This window comes from Channa argus, chromosome 11 (assembly GCF_033026475.1).
Source record: "Channa argus isolate prfri chromosome 11, Channa argus male v1.0, whole genome shotgun sequence".
In the NCBI taxonomy this organism is placed as follows: Eukaryota; Metazoa; Chordata; class Actinopteri; order Anabantiformes; family Channidae; genus Channa; species Channa argus.
Window position 1 is genome coordinate 18,262,791 of NC_090207.1, and position 22,516 is coordinate 18,285,306.

The window sequence follows — 22,516 nt, forward strand, 5'->3', positions numbered from 1 at the left end:
TACTAGAGTTTACATCTAATTTTCCAGTGAAGATTGAAGATTAAAGACTTTTTAATAACTTCAGCCTTCAATCGACAGTGTGTACAATATAAAGTTTTATACTACTCAATTAAAAAAACGTGGTTCTATTCCAGCAGACAAACTCTCCAAAGCAATTTATGCTCCAAAGCAATGACCACAATATTGCTCTCAAGTCCACCACAACCTCCAGAATAGAGCAGAAAAGAGCCAACTACTGGGGTGCAGGGGCAGGTCTGCTGGGAGGGGAACAGTGGACAGAGAAATGCCCTCTCTGGACACAGAGCTTAGTGACACATTTATCCTGTCAGGGCCACTCCACCAAATTTAGTACAGATTGGAAAGGTTTGGCCTACACAGGTCCAAAACAGAGCGTCACTTTGCAAGAGCTGCCCCCCTACAGGATTAGGCAGCCGCCTAAGGCAACCCTTAAAAAACCTTACAGTGCAGTTACTTTAAAGTCAAACATGCAGCCTGGCCCTAATGGTCATCGGTGGGTTATGGCTTGTTACATCTCATGTCTTTCAGGAATCTAGGATAGCTTTGCTCTTTTACTCATGGTGAGAGCAAAGAGTACAATGCATTTTTAGGGCAACTGTGTTCTTTGCATTTGTATTTCCTCTGAACAAGCCCTGAGTTGGCTTTACTCTACTTCAGATTTCATCAGGGCGAATGCTTCTTGCAATAAAGACTTGAGCCCACACCCAAGCATTAAAGGTCGCTTTGCCTTTTCAATGCACTAGCCTTTACAACACTTGATTAATGTGTACTGTATACTGGATATATTTCCGGGAAATTCATTCTATGTTTTTTTGGGTATGAGAAACGTAAAACTCACTGTAGAAACACATGTTGCAAAACTGTCATTTAAGTTATAATTGGTAACAACAAATGTTGGATACACTCACTATAAACACACCCAGAAAAGAAATGAACCTACAGTCATTACCAGACACCACACGTGCACATTAAATGCAAAAATGACTGCAAACAGTATGGCTTAAAGGGCCCTATTGTGTTTGAGCAGCCTATGAGCTCTGCAGGGTGGTACGATGGTATAAGCACAGTTTGGAAGTGTCAGTACACTCCCTGGTGTCCACTCCACTGCCGATGGAGCAGGAAGAGAGGGGGCTCTCTTCCAGCTCCCATCACACAAGGACAAGCTTTGTGACGGAGGGAAAAAGCAGCACCAGCCTTCCACTGCCTCTGCCATCACAGCCACTATTGTACAGGGACTTTCTCAGGACATCCAACACTCTGGAAAATGGGAGATCCTGTTGCACATCCCACTGTTTTCACTCAGGGAGCCAAAAAAGGGGTGGAAAAGCCTTTTAGGAACTTTTCAGAGAGGCCAATCATCTGATACAGAAGCACTCTGCACCTCTCATGCAGGACAGAGGGCCTTGTCATTGAGGCTCCACATCTGAACACTCACTGGTCTAATGTGTTTTGGCCAGCCTGAGCAGGATAAGGCACTGTGTCTCCATGGTAGGCCTGTTCCCAGCCATTTCCCCATCAAGCACTCCATCAGAGCTCCACTCACTAATTGCGGCCCAGTGGTGGGAGGCTCGTCACTACTTTAAAAACCAGGGTAGACATCCCTTGAAGGAAGAGGTCAGCCAAAACCCCAAAAATGCTCATCTATTAGGCTGGATGATGGTAAAAAACAGGGCTGTCAGACACAGAAAGCAGAGCAAGCAATTCAAATCAGCCTAAATCCAATAAGCTTAAAGCTTAATTCAAAGATACACAATAAACAGTTAAAAGTGCCAAAAAGCCAAGTTCATATTGGAGTGGAGGGAGATGTAAAGGGATGTAATGACTCCCAGAGCATCCAAGATGATGGGGATTCTTACATAAGAAAAATGACACAAAGGGCTGAATTTAAAAATGGTAAGGGGAATGGGAGAAGGGACGACTCCAAAAATACCACAAAAATGCAAGGCTGTCCCAGATGGACATCCATGACATGAGCAGGCTCGGTATTCTTTTGGGGCTCTCAGCCATAACACCGCTTTTAATGCATTTCTTAGTAGGCATATGATGAAGTTTGCTCCACTGTGATTTGCCTTCTGCAGCTTCACTATAGCTCCACAGTGGGGTTCAGATTTTGTTTTGAAATGATGCTGAAAACATCAGCCCCTGTATTTCCCTGAAGCTCACAATGCCTCAATTGAGAAATATTATATTGACACATGTAAAATATAGTATCAGGAAGCTGAACCGAGCATGTGTACAGCAAATAACCTATTTAGCCAAACCACTGGAAATGGTTTGTTTGTAATAACTTAGCTAAAGAAATTATTGGCACAGAAAAGACATTTCACTTCCAAGTGAGAAAAGATTTGAAACGAAACAGCTCTTTCATCTCTAGTCCAGTCTACAGTCTGACTGAGGCGTCAGAAAACATCACATATCATACTCCCCAAAACAACTTGGAAGCAGACAACATGTCATATGGCTTTCCAGTGACACCAAATTATTAGTAGGGACTCATAATCTTACATTCCTGAAGCCTGTACTTTGCTGGAACCAGATTGTATGGCGGCTATGTATGAAAGAGGCATTATATTTCATGAAAGACCACTGAAAGTTGTTCAGAAAAACTAACAGTATCCTCTGCCTGGATGCTGGTTTCATTATTAATAGATTTCATCATTTAAGTTTATTTTTCTTCAAGTGTGAAAAAGAGGCAAATTTTCAGATGCACATCAGCTGTCGGAGACTGGACACCACTGGGTGACCATGTGTCTTTCTAACATATAAACAGAAAAATAAAATAAAATTCCCAAACTCAAAGAGAAATTTAACAAAAGAAAAAAAAAAAAAAAAAAAAGGAACTTCTCAGCCATCAGACTCTTGGAAAGTCCTGAACTGTTTGGAAGTTCAGCCCTCTGCATATTTATCCAACTTTATGTAATGTCCATAGTTATAAAAATGGCTGGAATTCCTTGTGTCATTCTAAAAGGTCTTGTATGTTTTTTTTCCTGCTCTGTCATCTCAGATGTTCGATCTTCAGTGGGACCCGTGCTTGAGACTAAGCATGTAAGCATAGCTTAAATAGCTCATGATGAACTTTCCCACAGCATTTTCGCTCTCTAACTCACTGAAGTCTTTCCAGAGGCCTAAGTCTCCTCTCTTGTTTTGTTGTTGGAATGCTAAGCACTGCATAGTTTTGCTGTAGTCTGCAACCCCAAGTCTGTATTTTACCACTTTCCATATTTCACTGCCTACCAAGACTAATGAGTCTCTGCTCAGACAACTAAAAGGTTAAGGCCATTGTTGAGACAGAAAGCAATATTTTTTTTCTTGGGCTCTGAATGAAATGGCTCCAGACTGTTGTTCAGTTTAATGTCAGATATTTTCAAAGAATGACCTTTACACTTTATGCACTCCCTGCTATAAAAATGTCAAACTCTCTCTGTATCCTGCCTTTACTGTGGAGCCCACATACAGTACACACTGGAGTCCATAAACCTTTTGCAGAGCAATTTCTATGGCATCAGATACTAACAGTTCAAGAAGAAAGGATGGAATGTATGAAATTGTATTATTTCTACAGACTGTGGCAGTGCAGTCAAAATAACATCCCACAGAGCTACAGAGAGGACTGTCGCTAAATCAGTGGGTAAAGTTGAATGACAGATTGACTTGTGGGGCCATTTGTACATTTGTATGCATCTGTTCTGTAACTATAGGTTTCAAAACAGGAAATGTACCAGACATTGATTCAAAAGGCAAAAATATTATAAACTGTATATCACAATAAATAAGATCAAACACAAATAAGATCATTTTTTCTATAGAAAAACTATTTTACAGTATCAATACATGGACACAAACAGTTTTCCCTGATCAGAAATGATCATAATTCCACTAAGAACTGATTTTCCCCGTCCAGTTGTTGCAAACAGTTATTTAACACGTAGATGGTGAACTCTGCTCGACACTTAATCTCTAAACTCTTAAAACCTTCTTCAAATGTTTTATTTACAGCGAAATGAAAAAGATTTGGCTGAAACTAACCTGTGACAGTGGTCTGGACAGCCTGTGACTCCTCTCCTCCGGAGACCATGAGCATAGCTGGACACTAGCATAAGGGCAAAACGTGTGAGATAGTGAGGTCGAGAATGTAGGGATAAATACTTTTGCACCAATAGACAGTTAAATACACAAACTCTCAGATTTTCCTACATAACGTATGTGCTATAGTTGCTAATTCTTTAATGTCTCAAAGTTTGAGGAAACTGTAGCTACTATACAATGACAGAAATATTGGATTTTTATATATTTTGTAACAAAATGCTTTAATTTGACAGGTATTCGTCAAATTGCCCACTAGGAGACAGTCTACCTTATTCATTTTTCAGAAATCCTCATTATTTACATTGTTAACAAATGTAATGGTACGGTGTTATTATTCCATAATTCCCAGGCCTACATGATTAACAGGTACAAATCATAAGCATTCAGACCATAATAATAATAATGATTATTATATTATTATTATTATTATTATTATTATTATTATTATTATTATTATTATTATTATTATTATTGCCATTACATTAAAATTAAGAACACAATCAAATGTATGCCAGGCAGCAAAGCTTCCGTCCAGACAAGGGGGGAAATTCTGGGTTTGAACTGTGACCTACTAAAAGTTGTCCAGGACAGTCAACAACTGTCCAGGCACAGAGTGTGTAGTGAACATTCCACATTCTGCCTTTTGTTAAAATGAATGCAATCAGTGGAATGTGATATCCAGTGCATTTCTTTTGTTACTACAGTACAATCCCATGGCTCTACTTTCTTTTCTGTTATTCCTATGCCTATTGACTCTAAAGCCTATTGTGAAGTCAAGAGAGCACTTTGTCCAGATGTAGGCCTATTTAAGAACAGACCAGCTTCTCAAAAAGACTCAGTTGTCTATTGGAAATACGGAAGTCTGAAATGTCCAAAGACTTCATCCAAGACCATGTAGATTCAGAAAAAAAGTTTTTTTTTTTTTTTTTGTATGTAATTTGTCCGTCAGATTTTCCTAATTGCAATTCACAAGCAACCAGACAGCATGTGTGTGACTAATTGGTACAATCCTCTGCTTTTGTTATAGCACTGGTAAGCACAGTAACAATGCAAGAGTGGACAAGCTGAGGGTTACGTAAAGTAAAAGGAAAAAAAAACAAAAAACTTTTTTTTTTAAAAAAAAATATTATTTTGAACTCTGAGGTGAATTTTCACACTGAACAATTGTACTGACATCTGAGGAAGTGTTAGCATCTGCTTTGAAATGCATCCTGTTACACGTTTCAGCATGAAATTGCAGCCAATCAGCAATATTTGAGTTTTGTCAGATTTTCCATAAAAATCAGATTTGCTCTGCAGAGCTGAACATTGCAATGCTTTTTACAGACATAAAAAACAGGTATGGGGAACTACCTCTTGCTAGGTGTCAGCCGCTCCCTTTTCCCATCAAGGCTGGAAGGAGGAGGAGGTGAGTAAGGTCCAGGGGACAGTGACACAGGGCTGGAGAGGGTGTACTCTCTGTAGTTCTGGTTCTCATCACGACTCACTATTACAGCTTCCTAAAAACAGCACATGAGAACAATGTTACTGCATTAGTATCTTTTGAATGTAACTTAATCTTTGCTACTGCATTTCGGCTACGCAACTATTGAAAGCCTGAGAGTGTTACCACACAGGTCCACTGAAATAAATGCTGCATCATAAAACAAGACACAGACAGTATTACTATGTACTGTTGGTTGTGCTCTGGTACTCATCATCATCATGATCATCTTAATAAAACACAGGAACAGCCACTATATCTCAATAATGTTTTGCCCTGCTTCCATCTTGAGGACAGTGAAATAAACAGATGTCTGATGTATGTATTAGCAGAAATGAACACACCCAATGTAAACAAACACATTATCCAAATAAAACAGGTGCTTGCAAGTAATGTTGTGGAACTAAAAGACATGTGGAACACAGTTCTGGACATCAATTTGTTTAATGATGTTCATTATTAGGATAAAATGTAGAAAGATTAAAGTTGCTGCAGGCTGCAGCACTGACCTGGAAGCGTCCAGTGATTTGTTCAGGTGTGCCAATTCCATTGGTCTGTCCAGGACTGGAAGGTTCAGGTCTTGAATACAGAAAACCGCAGAGATCAACTGACATTCAACACTGCTCATGAAGTTTAATTCTCCATCAAAATAACATCTGGGAGTCTGATCCCATCATTCAAAAAAAAAAAAAAAAATTCATGCTAAATAAATAAGCATAGAAAATGGAAAGATGAATTGGGATACTATAGTCACTTTTTCTTTACTTTCTTAAATAGGAAACACATTCTGTAAGCAATTTATCATCGGATTTTGAGGGGAAAATATGGGCAGTATTAGCGCCAATACAAACACACAATGCCCCCCCTGGCTCCAAAGCCAGAGGCTTACTGGCTCTTGGATGAGCCCAGGCTAATGAGGCACACAGGAAGGCCTGGATGCCTGTGGTAAATCAGCCAGAAACATCTCTCATGGACTAGGTTCCATGAACTGTATGCAGAAGACAGAGATGGCAACAAAACAAAAACTGATACAGGAGCTGCAAGACATTTCTTCCTGTAGGAGAGATTAATGTGTCAAGCCTGAAAAACTCATTGGTTTGAATTAGAAACTGCCCAGCTGAAAAATACTCACCTTGTATTTTGAACTTATACTTTCTAGTATGTACAATAGAACAGCAGATATAGCTGTGGTCTTTAGACAAGGACCGGTATTTTAGGTCAATGATCAGATCTTTAGTCTGTTCTTGGTGAATTTACTGACTTTTTACCATAGAGATGCAAAACTGACAAATCAGTGCTTGAGCTATCTGCTGTTTCTAGGTGTTCACTGCTATCGTAAAGGAGACGTGGCACAGAGTGTGAATGTAAGAAAATCTCTCCATCATAAAAACTAAAATATTAAAACACTAAATAAAGACCAGAGCTCAGTAAGATTCAGATCCAAAAAGAAAAAAGAACATGCTTTGAGTAAAATAAAGCTACAGCTTTATTGGACTGGGTAGGGTTTTGATAGTTCATGCTAGTGCTGGTATGACACCCATGTATAGATAAAGTGATATTTGCAATCAACTGATCTAAAAATAAATAACCGAACTAACTGTTGTTAACTAACCAGAACGGGCATAGACAGGACACTTATGCTGCGGTTGGTTTGTTATGTCTGGGTTGAATGGGTCATCGAATGCACCAGCAATAAACTCTGCTTTTGTTTACAGCAGCAGATTTGCCTAAAAACAACAGTGTTCTATTCTGAGGATGGGCTGATGCCAGTTTCTTTCAGTGGGCAACACCAGCTGTGTGATGATATATGGTATCCACATCACTGCTGGTTTGAGGATAAACTGCCAACCAGATGTGGAGCTGGAAAAGGGGAGTGCTCTCAAGTAACCAAAGCACAAATTAAACATTACAGATTGTGCTGCACAATAAAACAACTCTTTAGAGCTTCTTTAAGCTTAATTCTAATATGTACAGTTTTTGACAAATGTCATGAAGCCCTGAGCCTGTAAAGTGCAGAATTTTGGTGCTGGAAACCTTTGACAGTTAACAAAGTGGCATTAAAAACATGGCAGAGCTACACTATGTCACGGACGATGCAATAAAGACGTTTCTGGCTTGATTGGAGACATGATGTCATCAGGGAGACTTTCCTTTACATTGACATTGGACATTTTAGAAGGGAAGTATGCAAAAGCATTTGTGTGTTGCTGTGATTCATGAGAAAGACTAAGAAAGAGTGACAGGGTGGCAACAGTGATAAGGAATGAGAATTTTGAGCGGCCCTTTAATCAAAATGTCAGCCAAGAGTCCTGGTTCACAGCAAAAGCTTTTTAGTAGCATACTCCCTGTCATCCAAACAAGGGTTTGGCACATCTCTAAAGAGTGTTCATTAAGAAGGACCACGGAAGGGAACAGCTTGGCTCTCATACATGCTGGCATTTCCCCTGATTATAATCACTTGTTTTGTTTGTACAGCACTTGCAGGTTAAAAACAGCATAAAAAAACTGAGTGTAACACGAACAGATAAATATGCATGATAAAACATGCTAGACACTATGCATGTATTCTATGCTTTTAAAGCCAACACATGCAAACAGACAAAAAGTGCTAAAAGTATATTATTTCTCTAATAGCACAACTGCGTGCCAGCTTACCTATCCACCAGCAGCTGCAGATGGTTCTTTGCGTTCCGGATCTTGTTTTGAGCCTCTATGTTCAGCATGTTAGCCGTGTTTTCCCCGTTGATTTCCAAGATAATGTCACCCGGCCGCAGGTCTGCTTTCTCTGCCTTGCTGCCCCCATTGACCTGTTTGACAGAGGAAAGAACTCCAGTTAGCTTCTACTGGACCCAACTCATGCTGAGAAAAAAAAAAAAACACTTCATGGATACTATCAATCTGGCAAGGGTAAACAGCTCTATATCTGTTAATGCTTTAACAACTGTGGACAATTTATCAGTGACTGACTTTTTAACACTGACCGAATTTTCTCATTTATTACATTGCTTCAGACCTTCATCACTCCAACGATGCAGTGCCACTTAACAGAGGACAGCTTTATTTCACCCTTGGGGAGAAGTCATTAGTGGGACACTACTTGGTGATTTGACTGAGCTTGACCTTTGCAGCTAGCCTCACCACATGTCAAAGCCAATGCTATACCACCACATCAGAGAGAATTCCACACTAATGGGCCAGAACATAAGGTCCAAGCCACTACGCTCAGTTTGATTCCTGTATCCCAGGCACATACACCCACACACAAAAGCAACGCCATAATGATGAGGTTTATGCTGGCACTGCTGAAAATTTAAAGAGAACTAGGACATTCGCCACAAACAGTTTGCCTCACAATTAAAAACAGAGACGCAATAAAATAAAGAATGCAAAACAAAATAAAGAGCCAATCACTGAGTATAAAATGCTCTTTTCTGCAACTGTAGAGGAAAATGGAAATGCAAAGAGAATGTCAGTCAAAAAGCTGTTTATCAGATTAGCTAAGCAAGAGGGCAGAGGTGCCATGTCTGTGGGCCCACTTGAGAAGCAATTAAGCGTTGCTGTGGTGATCCACAACAGTGTGTCCCTTTTCTGATCAGGACACGCCTGGTTTCACATTAACTAAGAGCAGTTGGGGGTTCCTTTCCAGGGCCAGGGCAAGCCATCTTTCAGTGCAACAGGAGTAAGAGGGCGTCAATGTCATCGCTGTTCCAAGTTGCAGCCACATCAGGAGGTGGGGGCAAGGGGTGAGGAGGGAGTAGTTTCGTAAACTAGTTTATGCAAACCAGTGATGAAGTTCTTCTCTCAGCAACAATGTCCATTAGTTTACAGAGCCCGTTTGATATTTTAGACAAGCAAACCTACTGGTGCTGTTGTTTATTAGATAGCAGTAACAAAATTGAACTTAAAGCCCACTTCTCATAAGAACCGTTTTTCTTAACAGTTAGAAAAGTTAAAAAAAAAAAGTTAGAAAAAAAAAAAACACGGCGGCAAACAATAAATGCTTTTGAAATGAAGGAAACCTGAAACTCCGGTTGTTTAAGGCACTGCTCCCCTGCCATGTTTTGGCCATAATTTATTACTTGTGGTCTGCAGAGCTACTGGGGAAGGCTCACTGGAAAAGTCCAGGCTGCGGTGGTGATGTAGAACCAGGATGTGCAGTGGGCAGAACTGGTGTCTCTCTGGTATGCAGAAGTTAGTCTGAGCAAAGTTTCCTGGTGATGTTTACTGTGAGCAGTCTGCTAACAGTGTTCATTTTTTCACTTCTAATTCATCTGCTGTTTTGTAGCAGTGAATGGGAAAATATGGTCAGTAAAAATAACACATATGACTACAAGTTTACTGACGCACGTGGTAATACAGTATGTGATGCATATTGGTACAAAAACACAAACCCACTCTCAAACTGCACTCTGGGGTCAGGAACCCCCTCACCTCCCACCACAACTTCCACTGTAACTGTAATCAGCGGTTTCCTTCTAATGTTATCTCCTTCCATCCTATTCTAATGGGTTCAGTAGTCAAGGAAATAGGTATGAAGCAGCCCGAGGACACAAACAAAGACAAGAAAAGAGTCGTAGCAGGGAGGAAGTTGACTTTGCATGACATGCCATTGCAGGCTATGTTTTGACAAAACATAGGACATGGTTTGATAAGGTGTGACAGGGTTAAGCAACAGGGCGGCTGTTGATAAGTACCTTAGATACACTTATGGCCTTCTTGAAGTCCCTTCCTCCACATATTCTGAAACCCCATGGTGAAGGACCAATCAGGTTCACTGTCAGCTCCATTGGGTGGTCAGGTCAGACACGCTTTTTAAAACCTTGAAGAAAAATAAAATAAAAAAAGAGAGTGACTATGAGATTAAATGTGAGTAGTGTGTGTGCTCAAAACCTGCATATGGCTGGATGTTTTCAATGTCACATCTTTCTGCTGGTCAGGCTTATTGCTGGATCAACAGGTAAAGACAGCAGATATTTGGATAGGCTACCATGTATCTCCCGAAATACTTTCCACTGGCCTAAGTCGCCTTGACACAGATTGGTTAACCACATAAAATAGGAATGGGAAGAATCTGAACCCAAAGATACGTGACTGACATTGCTAAAGTGCCTACAAGTCCCAAGAGTTTCATTTACTGCTGTTTTGAGACAAGGGAAAAATTGTTTCACTGCGTTTTAATGAAACCGTTGAGATACTCATATATATTATATATATAAAATCCAACTTTACATAACATTACATACTATATGTAAAGTCGGATCCCTAAATATTTGGACAGTGACACAATTTGTTAATGTTTTGTATATGAATAAAAAAAAAAAAAAAAAACAATCGTATTAATCACTCAGGAATCACAAGCATTTTTATACATTCACAACTAAGGGCCTTAAAAGTATTTGAACAAGCAAACCAATAACAAATTGTCAGTTTAAATGCCTGGTTTAAACTGAGTTAATGACTGTCTTAAGAAATCACAGATACTGGGTTTTGGGTTTCGTCCATGTTGAAACTGTGTCAGGCTTTCACTGCAGCTGTTTTCACTTGCCGCTTCTTCTTGGGGGAGAGGGGAGATTGGAGTTGGATTCAGATCAGGCAACTGACTAGGTTATTGCAAAGCGTTCCACTTCTCAGCATTAAGGAAGTTTATGTGACAGTATACTGAATTGTGAGAAGGCCTGTTGTATTCTCTTAAAGACCGGAAGTATTGAAACTACACAAAATATTTAGAAAGAAGAACTTATACTTTAATTTAATTCATGTTGCTGTTCACCTTTTCCATACCCAAACAATTGCTTCAATTCAACAGTCTTTAGAGGTTAACAGTCAGTACCAGCTATGAGTTGTATCTTCTGTGTGCCAATCAGAAGACAGATACATGACAGGATACTTAAACACCCGATGCCCCCCATTGGAGGTACTCAATTACTGGGTAGAATCAAGCTCTCCAAACATTAAACATTGCAAAATTAGAAGTGGTGATGACAGTGATACATATACTACTGTCTAAGATCTACATCATTAAATAAATTAAATACTATTAGCTAAAAGTGACTTGTCAATGATAATTTGGTATCTCCCAACTCCATATGTCATGGTAACATATCTTCTGAGGTTGTTTTTTGGCCCGAATCACTCAATATGAAAATTCTCAAGTTATCTCGGTGTAAGCTGTTGACATGAAGGCATGGCAAGATGATAATGTCCCTGTCAGCAAGATAGTAAAGGGCAAGCACATGAGTTACAAAACACGACACTAACGTCTACAATCTTTAAAGACTTTTAAACCCATTCTCATTAAATATTCAGCTGCTTTGGGAGGGAAGTGTCAAGCAATATTTTCATTAAACATCCAGACTCAACGAATCTCATGGTTACACAACCAGTGTTTACACTACTGTATCTTCTAAACATTAGTGGGGCAAGCCGCAGCAAAATACGTTCTGACAGGCTTGTTTTTAAACACTCGAGGAAACCTGCCATTTAGTCGCCATACACAAGCACACACACACACAGAGCCTGTGAGAAGCATCAAACTAAGAAAATGTGCATTTATTTTAGCTAAAGACATTTGTTTATTAGGAAACATATGTACACTTTCTACAGAGCATATTTTATTTTTTTCCAGATTATCAAAACAAAGCATACATTCATATTTATTTTATTTTTTTAGATTTACGTAGTGCCACTGTGAGACTGTTGAGATCTGCTGAATCGCTGACACACTATTAGCTACAAACATGCAAAACTTTGATGTCTCATTGCTGATGTATTTTTAAAATGCTGTACAATCAGTCCAATACACAGATTCCTCCAGTGGTAGCTCCAACTCCTTCCTTTTTATTCTGTTCATAGGTACTGCCAAAGTTGCTCCAAACAAGGGATAGTCATGGGCTTTAGGTGGGCAACTCTAGCCTTTCCCAACACTAAGGCGCTGTGAACTTGATTACTGCTGTCTGCAGTCGAGCAGACAGTCTGAAACAGCCATCAATTCCAAAGTAATTTAACTGCTCTAGACTTGATACCCAATGGGACCACCTTTGGGCAAGATGTTAATTCACAGTCTCATCCCATCCCAATCTCATCCTGCAAAGCTCTTGCATAATTCTCCTGGCATATAAATTCACAGGTGCAAGATTTCAGCATGGATCATACACGGAGCTCAGCATGGATAGAATCCCTCTTCCAGTGGGGGGCTTACTTTGCATAATGACTCTAAACTTGAATTGATTTGACTGAACGCACTATAACAGGCCCAATATCCTTTCCGTCAGAAGTGCATTTTGATCCAGAACTAGACCCACTTTTTCTATCGCCTTCTCCTCTTCTGGAATGGCTGCTAACTCCATTCGATTGTTGCAGATCAATTTATTTAACCTGAAGCCATCCATCTCACATACAGTCTTCAAACTGTGTTGAAGAAACTCAACCGATTTTAGGGAGTCCTAAACTCCTCTTGACCACCCTCAGGAAAGTCATACTTAAAGTGCTGACTCTACAGGTCTTTACAGGATTTGACGCAACGTGCGTTACTTCATCTTTGGTTCTGTTGCAACCACCTTCTTATAGTGTCCCATTGACCCAACCATCCCAGCATAGCTCTGACTGCATAAGGCCCATTGTTGACGCTAGGAATGACTTTCTCTGGTTCCATTGCCTTGGCGGCATTAGTTCAAATTAACAGTCCTATTTCTGCCCTGATGAGAGATAATATGCGGGAACTTATCTACATCTTCTTGTCATGGGATGTTGACTTTGCTCACTGGAATATCCTTTTGTGGAAAAAAATTATAATTTAGCTCTATGAAGTTATTTGCTTCCAGGTGTCTTACTTCCCACTCCGATACCATGTTACTAGTCACGACTTTGTTTTCTCCCATAGTTATAAGGAGAAGATTATCCTTTGTCCCCATGTACATTTAGCTCATCAAGAAGTATATCTGTGCAAAACGTAGCTGTCCTGCCAGAATCCAAATATGCATAAGAAATAATTACTTATTAATTACTTTGTTGGCCTTTTTTACTCAGACAGGAACTATGGCAAGAATGCCATCGGTGCTACCATCCCAGCATCGAAGTGTTGATTGCGTCCGCTGTTCACAAATCTGCTGATCACCAACTGTTCATTACCATCCACAGACTGCCTCTCCTTATCAGGTGTGTTTTCCTTGACTTTCATATGCAGTGAAGTAGGGTGCTTCCTAGAGCATATCTGGCAGTTTACTTTCTCCTGACAGCGTTTACTCATATGCCCAGGTTTCCGACAACTGAAGCATATGCATTTGCTCTTAAGAAAAATCTATCTTATACTTGTGAGAAGAATTACAGAGTTTTTACAGTGTTCAAAGGAATGTTCTTCATGGCAAAAAAATATCCTCGGCTCGGTTTCATGTGAAAACAACTTCACACCACTTCTTTAGGTTGTCCACTTGTATACTGCTCTAAAAAAAAAAAAAAAAAAAAAAAAAAAAAAAAAAAGGAGAGCCGATCACTTACATCCCAAGTTCTACTCTGATGAAAATGCTCTGATGAAGAGTCTAGAGTCCAGAGGATCTCCACTAAAGTTAGGAATTTTTTGATGCGGTAGAGCAAAAAACCTGTGGTGTTTATCCAGAATTTCAGTAATATTGTTCTGACACTGATCATCCGTAAACAAAGCATGTTGACCTTTTGACCCTGGAAGCTGGCTGAGAGCACTTTCTTGGACCTTACAGTGGCGTATCTCCACCTTTGCACTCCCACTATATCCAACACCAAAACACCCTTATATCAAGGTCATCTCTTGCTTCCTCACACTGTTCAGCCACATTGACAACAGCAGCAACAGGTACTTTATCCCTTGCATTTGTTGTCTGTGTCTGGTTAAGCTTGAAATTGTCATTGCTGCTGTTTGAGCCATGCTGAAACCACAGAGCCTTCATGTTTCTTTAAGATTTGAATTGAAGCATTAGTAGCAGCGGCATTCATTTACAATTTTCTTTCTTTGTACTAATTTTCTCCTCTTCTGCATTAAGCTTAGCTTCTTTTCGCGCCTTTTCTGCCTTAAGCTTACCTTCTTGTATCTCAAGCTTAGCTTCTTGTTCCTCTAGAGCTCGTCTTTGCCTTAAAGCTTCAGCCTTCGTTAACTAAGCCGCTCTTTCTAGTTCAACCATAAGGCATACCTTTGAAGCTTAAGATGCTACAGAGTGAACAGAACTGGTTTTGGATTTCCTGGATATTGAGGACACCACAGAAACACTGTCTTCAGCAGTTACATCATCATTTGCCTTATTTGCTTCTTCAATGCGCTGATGTGCCTCTTTAATCTAACTGGCAGCATCATCACAAAATGTTCTGAATGAACTTGCCCTTGGCCTGAACCAGCCTTGCTGATGACCACTGAATTCCTCTTCAGATCTAAGCTCATGGAGTATTTCCTTGACTGAGGTATTTATATTACAAAACAGTTGTTTGAGCTCTGTCAGTTTGGTTTACAGCTCTTCCACACATCAAATCATTATACATCAAACCAAGTATCTTGCTCCTTTGTTTCACCAGCTGGTCCAACTTTGCCTTTCTTGCGTCTATCCGACTTTGCAAAGCATGAGCCCTAAGACTTGGCTTTGCCTGTTGTTTTTCCACTTTAGATGAATTAATTTCTCCTTCCGTTATAATTCCACGTTTAGTCCGTATAGAGACCTTTTCTTACTAATATAAGGGCAATCTTACTCATATCTGATGGTCCAACAATTATCCACCCTAGAGATCGTTGTATGATGAACACTGAACATTTATTGTATTCCATGTTTCTCAACTTAGCTGATAACAGACTAATTCCACAATACACGTTTATGAACAGTAATTTCACAAATACGTTAAAAAATCGTTACCATCAAACAAGTTTCTCAAAGTGGTTCCTAAATCCACAGAACACGGTAACAACCCGTGTGCCTCCACAGCTACACAATGAACCTTTCGCTTCTACCTTATTGCTGTTCACACTATCTTGTAGTCAAGTTCCTTTGCTCCAGTTACTGTCTCTCGTTATCCACGTGTGTTCCTTTCAATAGCTGAGCTGAACTGCCTCTCATAAGAAACCATTGTTATGCATCGTTTTCCTTGACAACTGGATAAACAACTTAAAAGACCAACTGTCATTAATGACATCATCAGTATGGCTATACTTATACTTCTTAATCTAATTAACCTTCCAATACACAACATAAACAAAAACAGAGGAAACCCTGGTTGGCTCATACATTAATGATGATAGTACAAATAGTGTGGCAATAACTGTAAAATATGAGGGACAAGAAGGACATCACAGATCAAACCAAGGTGGATCTAGGGCATCAGGCATGCTACAACCCTGAATCCATCCCAACACTGGCCAATTTCATCTTCTGCACATTCCACAAGCGTTTGGGACATACAGTGCAGAACCAGTTACTCATTAACAGTCTGGGCCAGTTAGCTGGGTAACAGGGCTCACAATCATTAGGACAGCTTAATTGCTGTGGCATCCAGAAGTGCAGTTGCGACAATAACAGGGAGCAGCCGTACCAACGTTTCCCAGCCTCTGGGGTTGTCAATCATATGTATTTGCCTCGGCAGCTTCTCCTATAGAGTGGGCATTACTGGCCAAGCTGCTTAAACATAAACCATTCACATTATGAACCTACTAGTGGTGCATATGCCAAGAGAAAGGGTGTGAAGTATTAAGGAGAGCTACAGGAGCAAACAGTGATGATGAGACTGCACCACACCGCTGTTCACATAAAGCACTGAATGCAGTTTGATGAAACCTCCCTTTCACACAAAGGTGCTGCTGGGCAGCTGCCAATATGCATAAAAGGTAAATTCTGTTGTGGTGACATGTCACTGCTTTTGCTGCCATGCCAGTTTGACAGCACCACTGAGCAGATTAAAATCTGATCATGAAGTATCTGTGGCTCTCAGTGGAGCATCAGCCGCATAACAGGGAAAATGAAAATGTAGCAGTAAAGAAATACTTTCACTTCCGACACACAATAGACAAATTTATGACTTACCTGTATACCTACATACCAGTGAACCTCAAGTTGTCAAGTCAGACAAACTACAAGACAGCATCTACATTTCAGGTTTATAAATTGTTTTATACAGTACACAAAGTATGCCCATTTATTAGGTATACCCATCTAAAGCTAAAAAACAAAATGGTAAATCATATCAAACAGATCTAACATTCTGAACAATTTCTCAAAAAAAACATTCCTCTGACAATTACCAAAAAAAAAAAAAATGAAATTAGTTGTTTTTGAAAGTTAGTAGAGACACAGAGAAGCCAATATGCATAAAAGGTGAATCCCATTGTGGTGACATCTCACCGCTTTTGCTGGCACGCTGGCATCAATACCTCTGACTTACCATATTCACACAAAACTGTTTTTCAAGAATCTAACCAATTTGAGTATTTTACTAAATGAGAGCTTAGTACAGTACCATCCTGCCTTAATGATACAGTTGAGTGCAAAAGTTTGTATTCCCTTATTCTGAAAGGGCAAAAGGGTCAAAACAAGTTTTTTTTTTTTTATCTAAATATTTAATGCACAATTAGCTAGTACAAACATTTCTTTTTAAAAATCTATTTAATCAAGAGGGATGCAAACTTTTGCTTAAAATTAATTATTTATTGATGAAGGAAAATGTGTACTAACTGCATGTGTATTTTTTTTTTTTTCCATTGATAAGGGATCCCCCCTTATGTTGTACTTTTGCACCCAATACATGTTATACACATATCTTATCACTGGTGTGATAAAAAAAATTGATTGTCCAACAAATTCAAAACAGCTACTGAATGAAGAAAACCTATGCTATCAGAAGTTTGAGACTAATAAAATACTGTTCAAATGGTTTGTAAACCCTGATCTTGGTGCTGCTGTTGTGCATTTAAAGCACACTTTGGGGGGCAAAATTGATGAGTAAACATGACCGTGATGAATAGCTTGGCTCAGACTTTACTGCAATTTCCACAGGGGCATTCACCTCTTCTGGGCAAAGTTCAAGCCTGACGTGTGTAAACTCTATATGTTTAAGGGCCTTTTGGCTCGTGTCACATGTATATGTGTCGCTACAGGCAAAAAAAGATAGTGAAGGTATGAGGGGGGAGAATGGGCTCTTTGTAATTTTGGATTTAGAAGTTACTGCTCCAACATGCAGGCAGCCCTAGGGGGTTTATGTACCAAAAAAACAGTTCAATTACATGCTTTTCACTTATGGTAAAATATTTGTTATTGGCCACTAGTGTGCCAAAATAAGCACTGAATTGATTAAACAAATTTCTGACATTATTCAGTTTAGTATGGCATCTTTTATTGAAAAGGCTGACACTTATGATGAAAATATCAATCATGCTGCATATGTCGTTACCATTCTGACTGTAAATGCAAAACACTACTGTGTGTGTTGTCACGCTACAAGCCTTCGTGTCTGCTGGTGATGGGCGCTAAACCTGAATGCCATTAGGCTGAGGCTCATAGACACAAGTATTCAATTTAACTTGTTTATCATATCATCATACTTATGGGTAGTTAGGGCTCAATCAGTGAAACCTGCTAACACATGTATGAAACTGTGTGGCAAAAGCGATCATGACTCACCCCTTATGAGTCATTAACTTTGATCTGCATTTCACCACAGCGCAGTTATGGCAACCAGTTGTCAGGTCAATGGTCATATTGGCATTTAATACTGGAATGCATTTAATGAACAAGTACATGCCCTTGCTGTCATGCTGTGACATGACCAAACAATAAATACGTGTATCACAGGAAGTCATTATCATCATGTTTAACAAAGCTAATCGTAAGAATTAACACCTCGTTCGCTCTGAGGAATGAAACAGTTGGAAAAATAAGTTGTTCCCACATGTACTAGTAGAAGTTAACATTCATGTATAATATATATAATACTGCTGTATAAAAAAACGTAGGCCACCTACATCAATGCTTCACCTCCTCTCTGAATCACTTCAAAGGTTAACTAAGACCGTTATTCTTCTCCTCAAATCCTGGGCCAAAATACAGTGAAATATACAAGCCTTGGATCTCCAACATGCCAATACCAAAGGGACTGCTGATGAACATAGCAGACACAACACATTCAACTCAAATCTCTGGCTAAGCTTTGATGTGAGGGAACACTTAAGCACTGTGGCTGCAGGGGAATATTCCTGGTATTAATCACGCTTGTCGGTTATCTCACTGGTGGCCGTGCACCAGTGTGAACTTTTCACAGCCCGTGCCAGTGATGCAGTCACCTGCTGACTACCCTGTGTGTCATGCACTACACTGACGGGACAGCAACTACCTGGACACACACACCCACTGAATAAAAAAAGAGAAGAATGTGACAGCAAGCCTCTCCCTGGACTGAGCAGTATAAAATAACATTCTGTACATTCTCCGCAATCACACCCATGTGGTCAAATTTAACTACAGTCACTAGGGAGATGTGAAAATATCAAACAATAACAAATGATGTCAATTGGGTGTGGGTTCACTTACTGCATCGTTGCTAATAGATCGAAATAATCATAGAGAGTGCCATACCTGTAATTTTTGTGGTTTACTCCCTTTACAGTGAGAAGCTCAAGTATGCATGCTCCGGTCACCCTGTGACACAATCTTAAAAATATGGCATTATCTTATCTACAGGAGGAGAAAAAGACTTGCATCCATCATGCCTTTCTGAAACCTCTTTACTATTCTGCTGCAGTACTTCTACAGTGGTTCAGCTTGATTCTACTGTTGAAGCACACGACAAGCAATGATACTATTGGCTCCACTTAACTCCCTCTGCATCATCATCATCTGTGGATCATGTTACTGCTCCTCACACTGAACATACTCACCACTCTGCTGCTTACCAATCAAAGCAGTTCACCACATCCTCTGCAAGTACTATTTGGCGCCTCTCACCAAAGACAATTTGTTTGTTAGATGCAAGCTCTCAAATTATGTCGCTGCAAAGATGCATCCCGTTCAACTACTACCTTGATGCTTGGTGACAAACATCCATTTTGGTAAAGTTGGACAAAGAAAAATGATGTAATGTGAAAGAAATAAAGAGTTGAAGCCGGCTAGCCTCAGCTAAAATTGAAAGCCACACTTCTCTAAGACAGGAATCCAAGTATCACTTTCATCTTTCAGACTTAACAGATTATACTGACTTCCTGCTTAACCACACACATGTTCATCACAGATAAAAACTGCCTATCATAGTTCCTAAATGCATAAAAACAAAAAGACTAAAGTTTTCTTTTGCTTAGGTAAAACTTAAACTTACTTAAGCAACTTAAGCTTAAAAAATGTTTTCTGAGTTAATCACTCCTCCCTATCAATTGCCAAATTAGAGTGGTATGTTTGGGTTCCTCCCCATGGAATAAAAGCAAAGTCATCAGGAAACCACCACAATATAAGTTGAGCAGAGAGTAGGTAGAGTCCTTACATGAAAGACATGCAGGCCAGGCATAATCACAATGGGGAAGGTACACAAACAGCAGGCGGTGAGGGTTTAGAAACACAATGGTTTCACTGGGACTTTTATGGATCACACATAAACACCTCATGTAGGCTCCCACCTGCAGAGCTCACATGCCTGTTCTATTTATTTCGAAACACTTGATGAAGTAAGTGATCCAGAGGTGAACAGCCAACAGCCAAGTGAACAGCCAAGATTTACATTGGGGGAGAAAATGCAAAGACGTGCATTCAGATCATCATCCACAAAAAGCAACTTTTAAGTCAAATAAAAAGAGCCTACAAGAGCATTTAGGTGCAGCACCAAAATTTTTCACTCAGTAGGAAAATAAATACACAGTGATTAAAAAAAGCCTGCATGAATAAAGAAAACCTGCCTCTAATAGAGCCCATAGGTGGGAGAACAACGAGCATCAGTTTTAAAAACCCAATTTTTCCAAATTTCGAAAAAAAAATAAAAATAAAAAGCACGTATCAAATTTAAGAAGCTTGCATAAAAACATGCCTGTGTCTGGGGACAAATACAATGTCTATGTTGTAGGTATTGGCTTCACCAAAAGGATAAATGTGACAGAAATACTGACGTTTCCTGAGGTCACAGCTGGTCCAGACCCTCCACAAATCATGCTGACCGTTTAATGAGCAGAACTAATGGCGTGGAGGGTCCACAATAGTGGCTCCAAACCTGCACCGTGTGGTTTCCAATCAGACAGGCTTTTAGTTTTTAACTATGCTATCCACCATTTCCATATGGGGACAGTTAGCGTCTGAACTGGGCACATGCTTGACATCACTCATAATCTGGCACTGACTTGAAGGTTGCCACATTTTTTTATTAACACATGAGTTTCACAGCTGATTTATAACTTCAAAAAAACACCTGACGATAAACCGATTTATCAAGAGTTTGACGCTGCGCCACCTTGACCAACGCTGCTTTCACTTACCGAGGGGATGCGGGGGGATTTAAGGAGCCGTTTCCACCTGTTAAATCCGCGTTAAAACACCGGACACACGCCGAGGACGCAGCGGGTCCCAGGTCACCTCTACCGCCGCCTCCAAAGCGCGAGAAAAATAAAGCAGAAAGCAGCTTTATGACTTTCCACTGTCGATGCAGAGGAGCTGAAGCAGTTAGGTATCGCTCGTCGTCTCGCCCTCGTCACTGTCTCTCTCTCGCCCTCTCCCTCAAAAAAGATGGCACACGTTAACACCACCTGTGGCTGCGCACGCAACAGTGTCACCAGGACGAGTTGGCGGTGCCATGTGCTGCTATCAAAATAAAGTCAGGTCTGACACAAGCAGCGAAAAGGGGCGTGTCGCATCAGGGAGGAGAAAAGGACGGAGGAGGAGAGGTGGGTGCAGCTGGGACGATTGAGCCACTTATCCAAATTACCCTGTGACTTACCCTTTGTGTTTGCGCGCCACCTATTGATGGAGCGGGGCCAAGCAGCACAGAAGGGAATGACTCACCTGGTGTTATGAGTGTTAACTAGTCTGACAGGACAGACTACTTTATAGACAATAAATATAGCCCACAGCTGTATGCAAACATTTACAACACTATATTAAATATATTATTAAGTGCTACTTATTTCATGATCTTAAATTCACACACACACATATGTCTGAGTAGCTTTCAACGTATCTGATCTGATAATTTACTGATAAGTAAAAATCAAGAAAACTGTGGAAGCTGACTTCAAATCTGGAAGACAGAGGAAACTGTCTATTGTAAAGTAAGCCACAGCAAAGCCTCCTGCGAAAGACCACAAGAAGCTGGTTTAGCAGACTTGAATGGACCAGGAGTACATAGACTAGACATGGTTTGGGGACTAATGATCATCAGATGAAAATGTGATTTCTGGGTGTAAATGTCGAACGACATGGAAGTGAATCTGAGAAAAGGGTAGTTTATGAGACCATGACCCAAAGCAGATCTAAAGAGGCTCTCTGTCATCTGAATTGAACAGCATTGATAATTAGTGGGTAGAGCTTAAACATGCTGTGTCTGTAAGAAAAAATAATCTCAGAACTTTAAGTGATCTGCAAAACGGGTAGGTGAAGATATGTAGAAAAAGAGCTGCTGGCTGCAAAAAGTGTTTACAAGCTGTTAAATCCACCAAAGAGAGTACTGATGTGTACATCTATAACATTTTTATAGGTGTCTTTTCTGTTTTGCAAATTTCATATAATGAAACATTGCAAAAACAATGCACTAACATTAAATCCTCATTTCAATGTATGTAGCATTTGTATTTACACACAACACTTCCCTCGATGCACATTCCATGCACCCATGTTTACATTTAACTATATGTCATTTGACCTCATTTGCCTTTATTACTTATTGAATCTGTAGCTTTAATGTCTTAATTGCACTATAATTTTGTCTGTTACTGTTGGTCTCGTGGGCAGAGTTCATGTAACC

At 39.9% G+C, this 22,516-nt stretch overlaps 1 protein-coding gene across 3 annotated transcripts in view; it reads right to left on the bottom strand.

The window, feature by feature from the left end:
- The window catches only part of pdlim2 (PDZ and LIM domain 2 (mystique)), a 36,575-nt gene extending 15,208 nt beyond the window's left edge, over positions 1-21,367 (bottom strand). The window contains exons 1-6 of one of the 3 annotated variants that reach the window (XM_067521687.1): positions 21,036-21,367; positions 10,282-10,406; positions 8,243-8,394; positions 6,097-6,166; positions 5,458-5,603; positions 4,045-4,108 (exon numbers count right to left, since the gene is read on the bottom strand). In XM_067521687.1, coding sequence (XP_067377788.1) covers positions 4,045-4,108; positions 5,458-5,603; positions 6,097-6,166; positions 8,243-8,394; positions 10,282-10,374 — 525 coding nt within the window. In that variant the 5' untranslated portion in view covers positions 10,375-10,406; positions 21,036-21,367. Of the gene's footprint in view, positions 1-4,044; positions 4,109-5,457; positions 5,604-6,096; positions 6,167-8,242; positions 8,395-10,281; positions 10,407-19,158; positions 19,287-21,035 lie in introns of those variants that run through there. The other 2 variants (XM_067521689.1, XM_067521690.1) reach the window with 2 other exon arrangements.
- Positions 21,368-22,516: the final 1,149 nt, after the last annotated feature.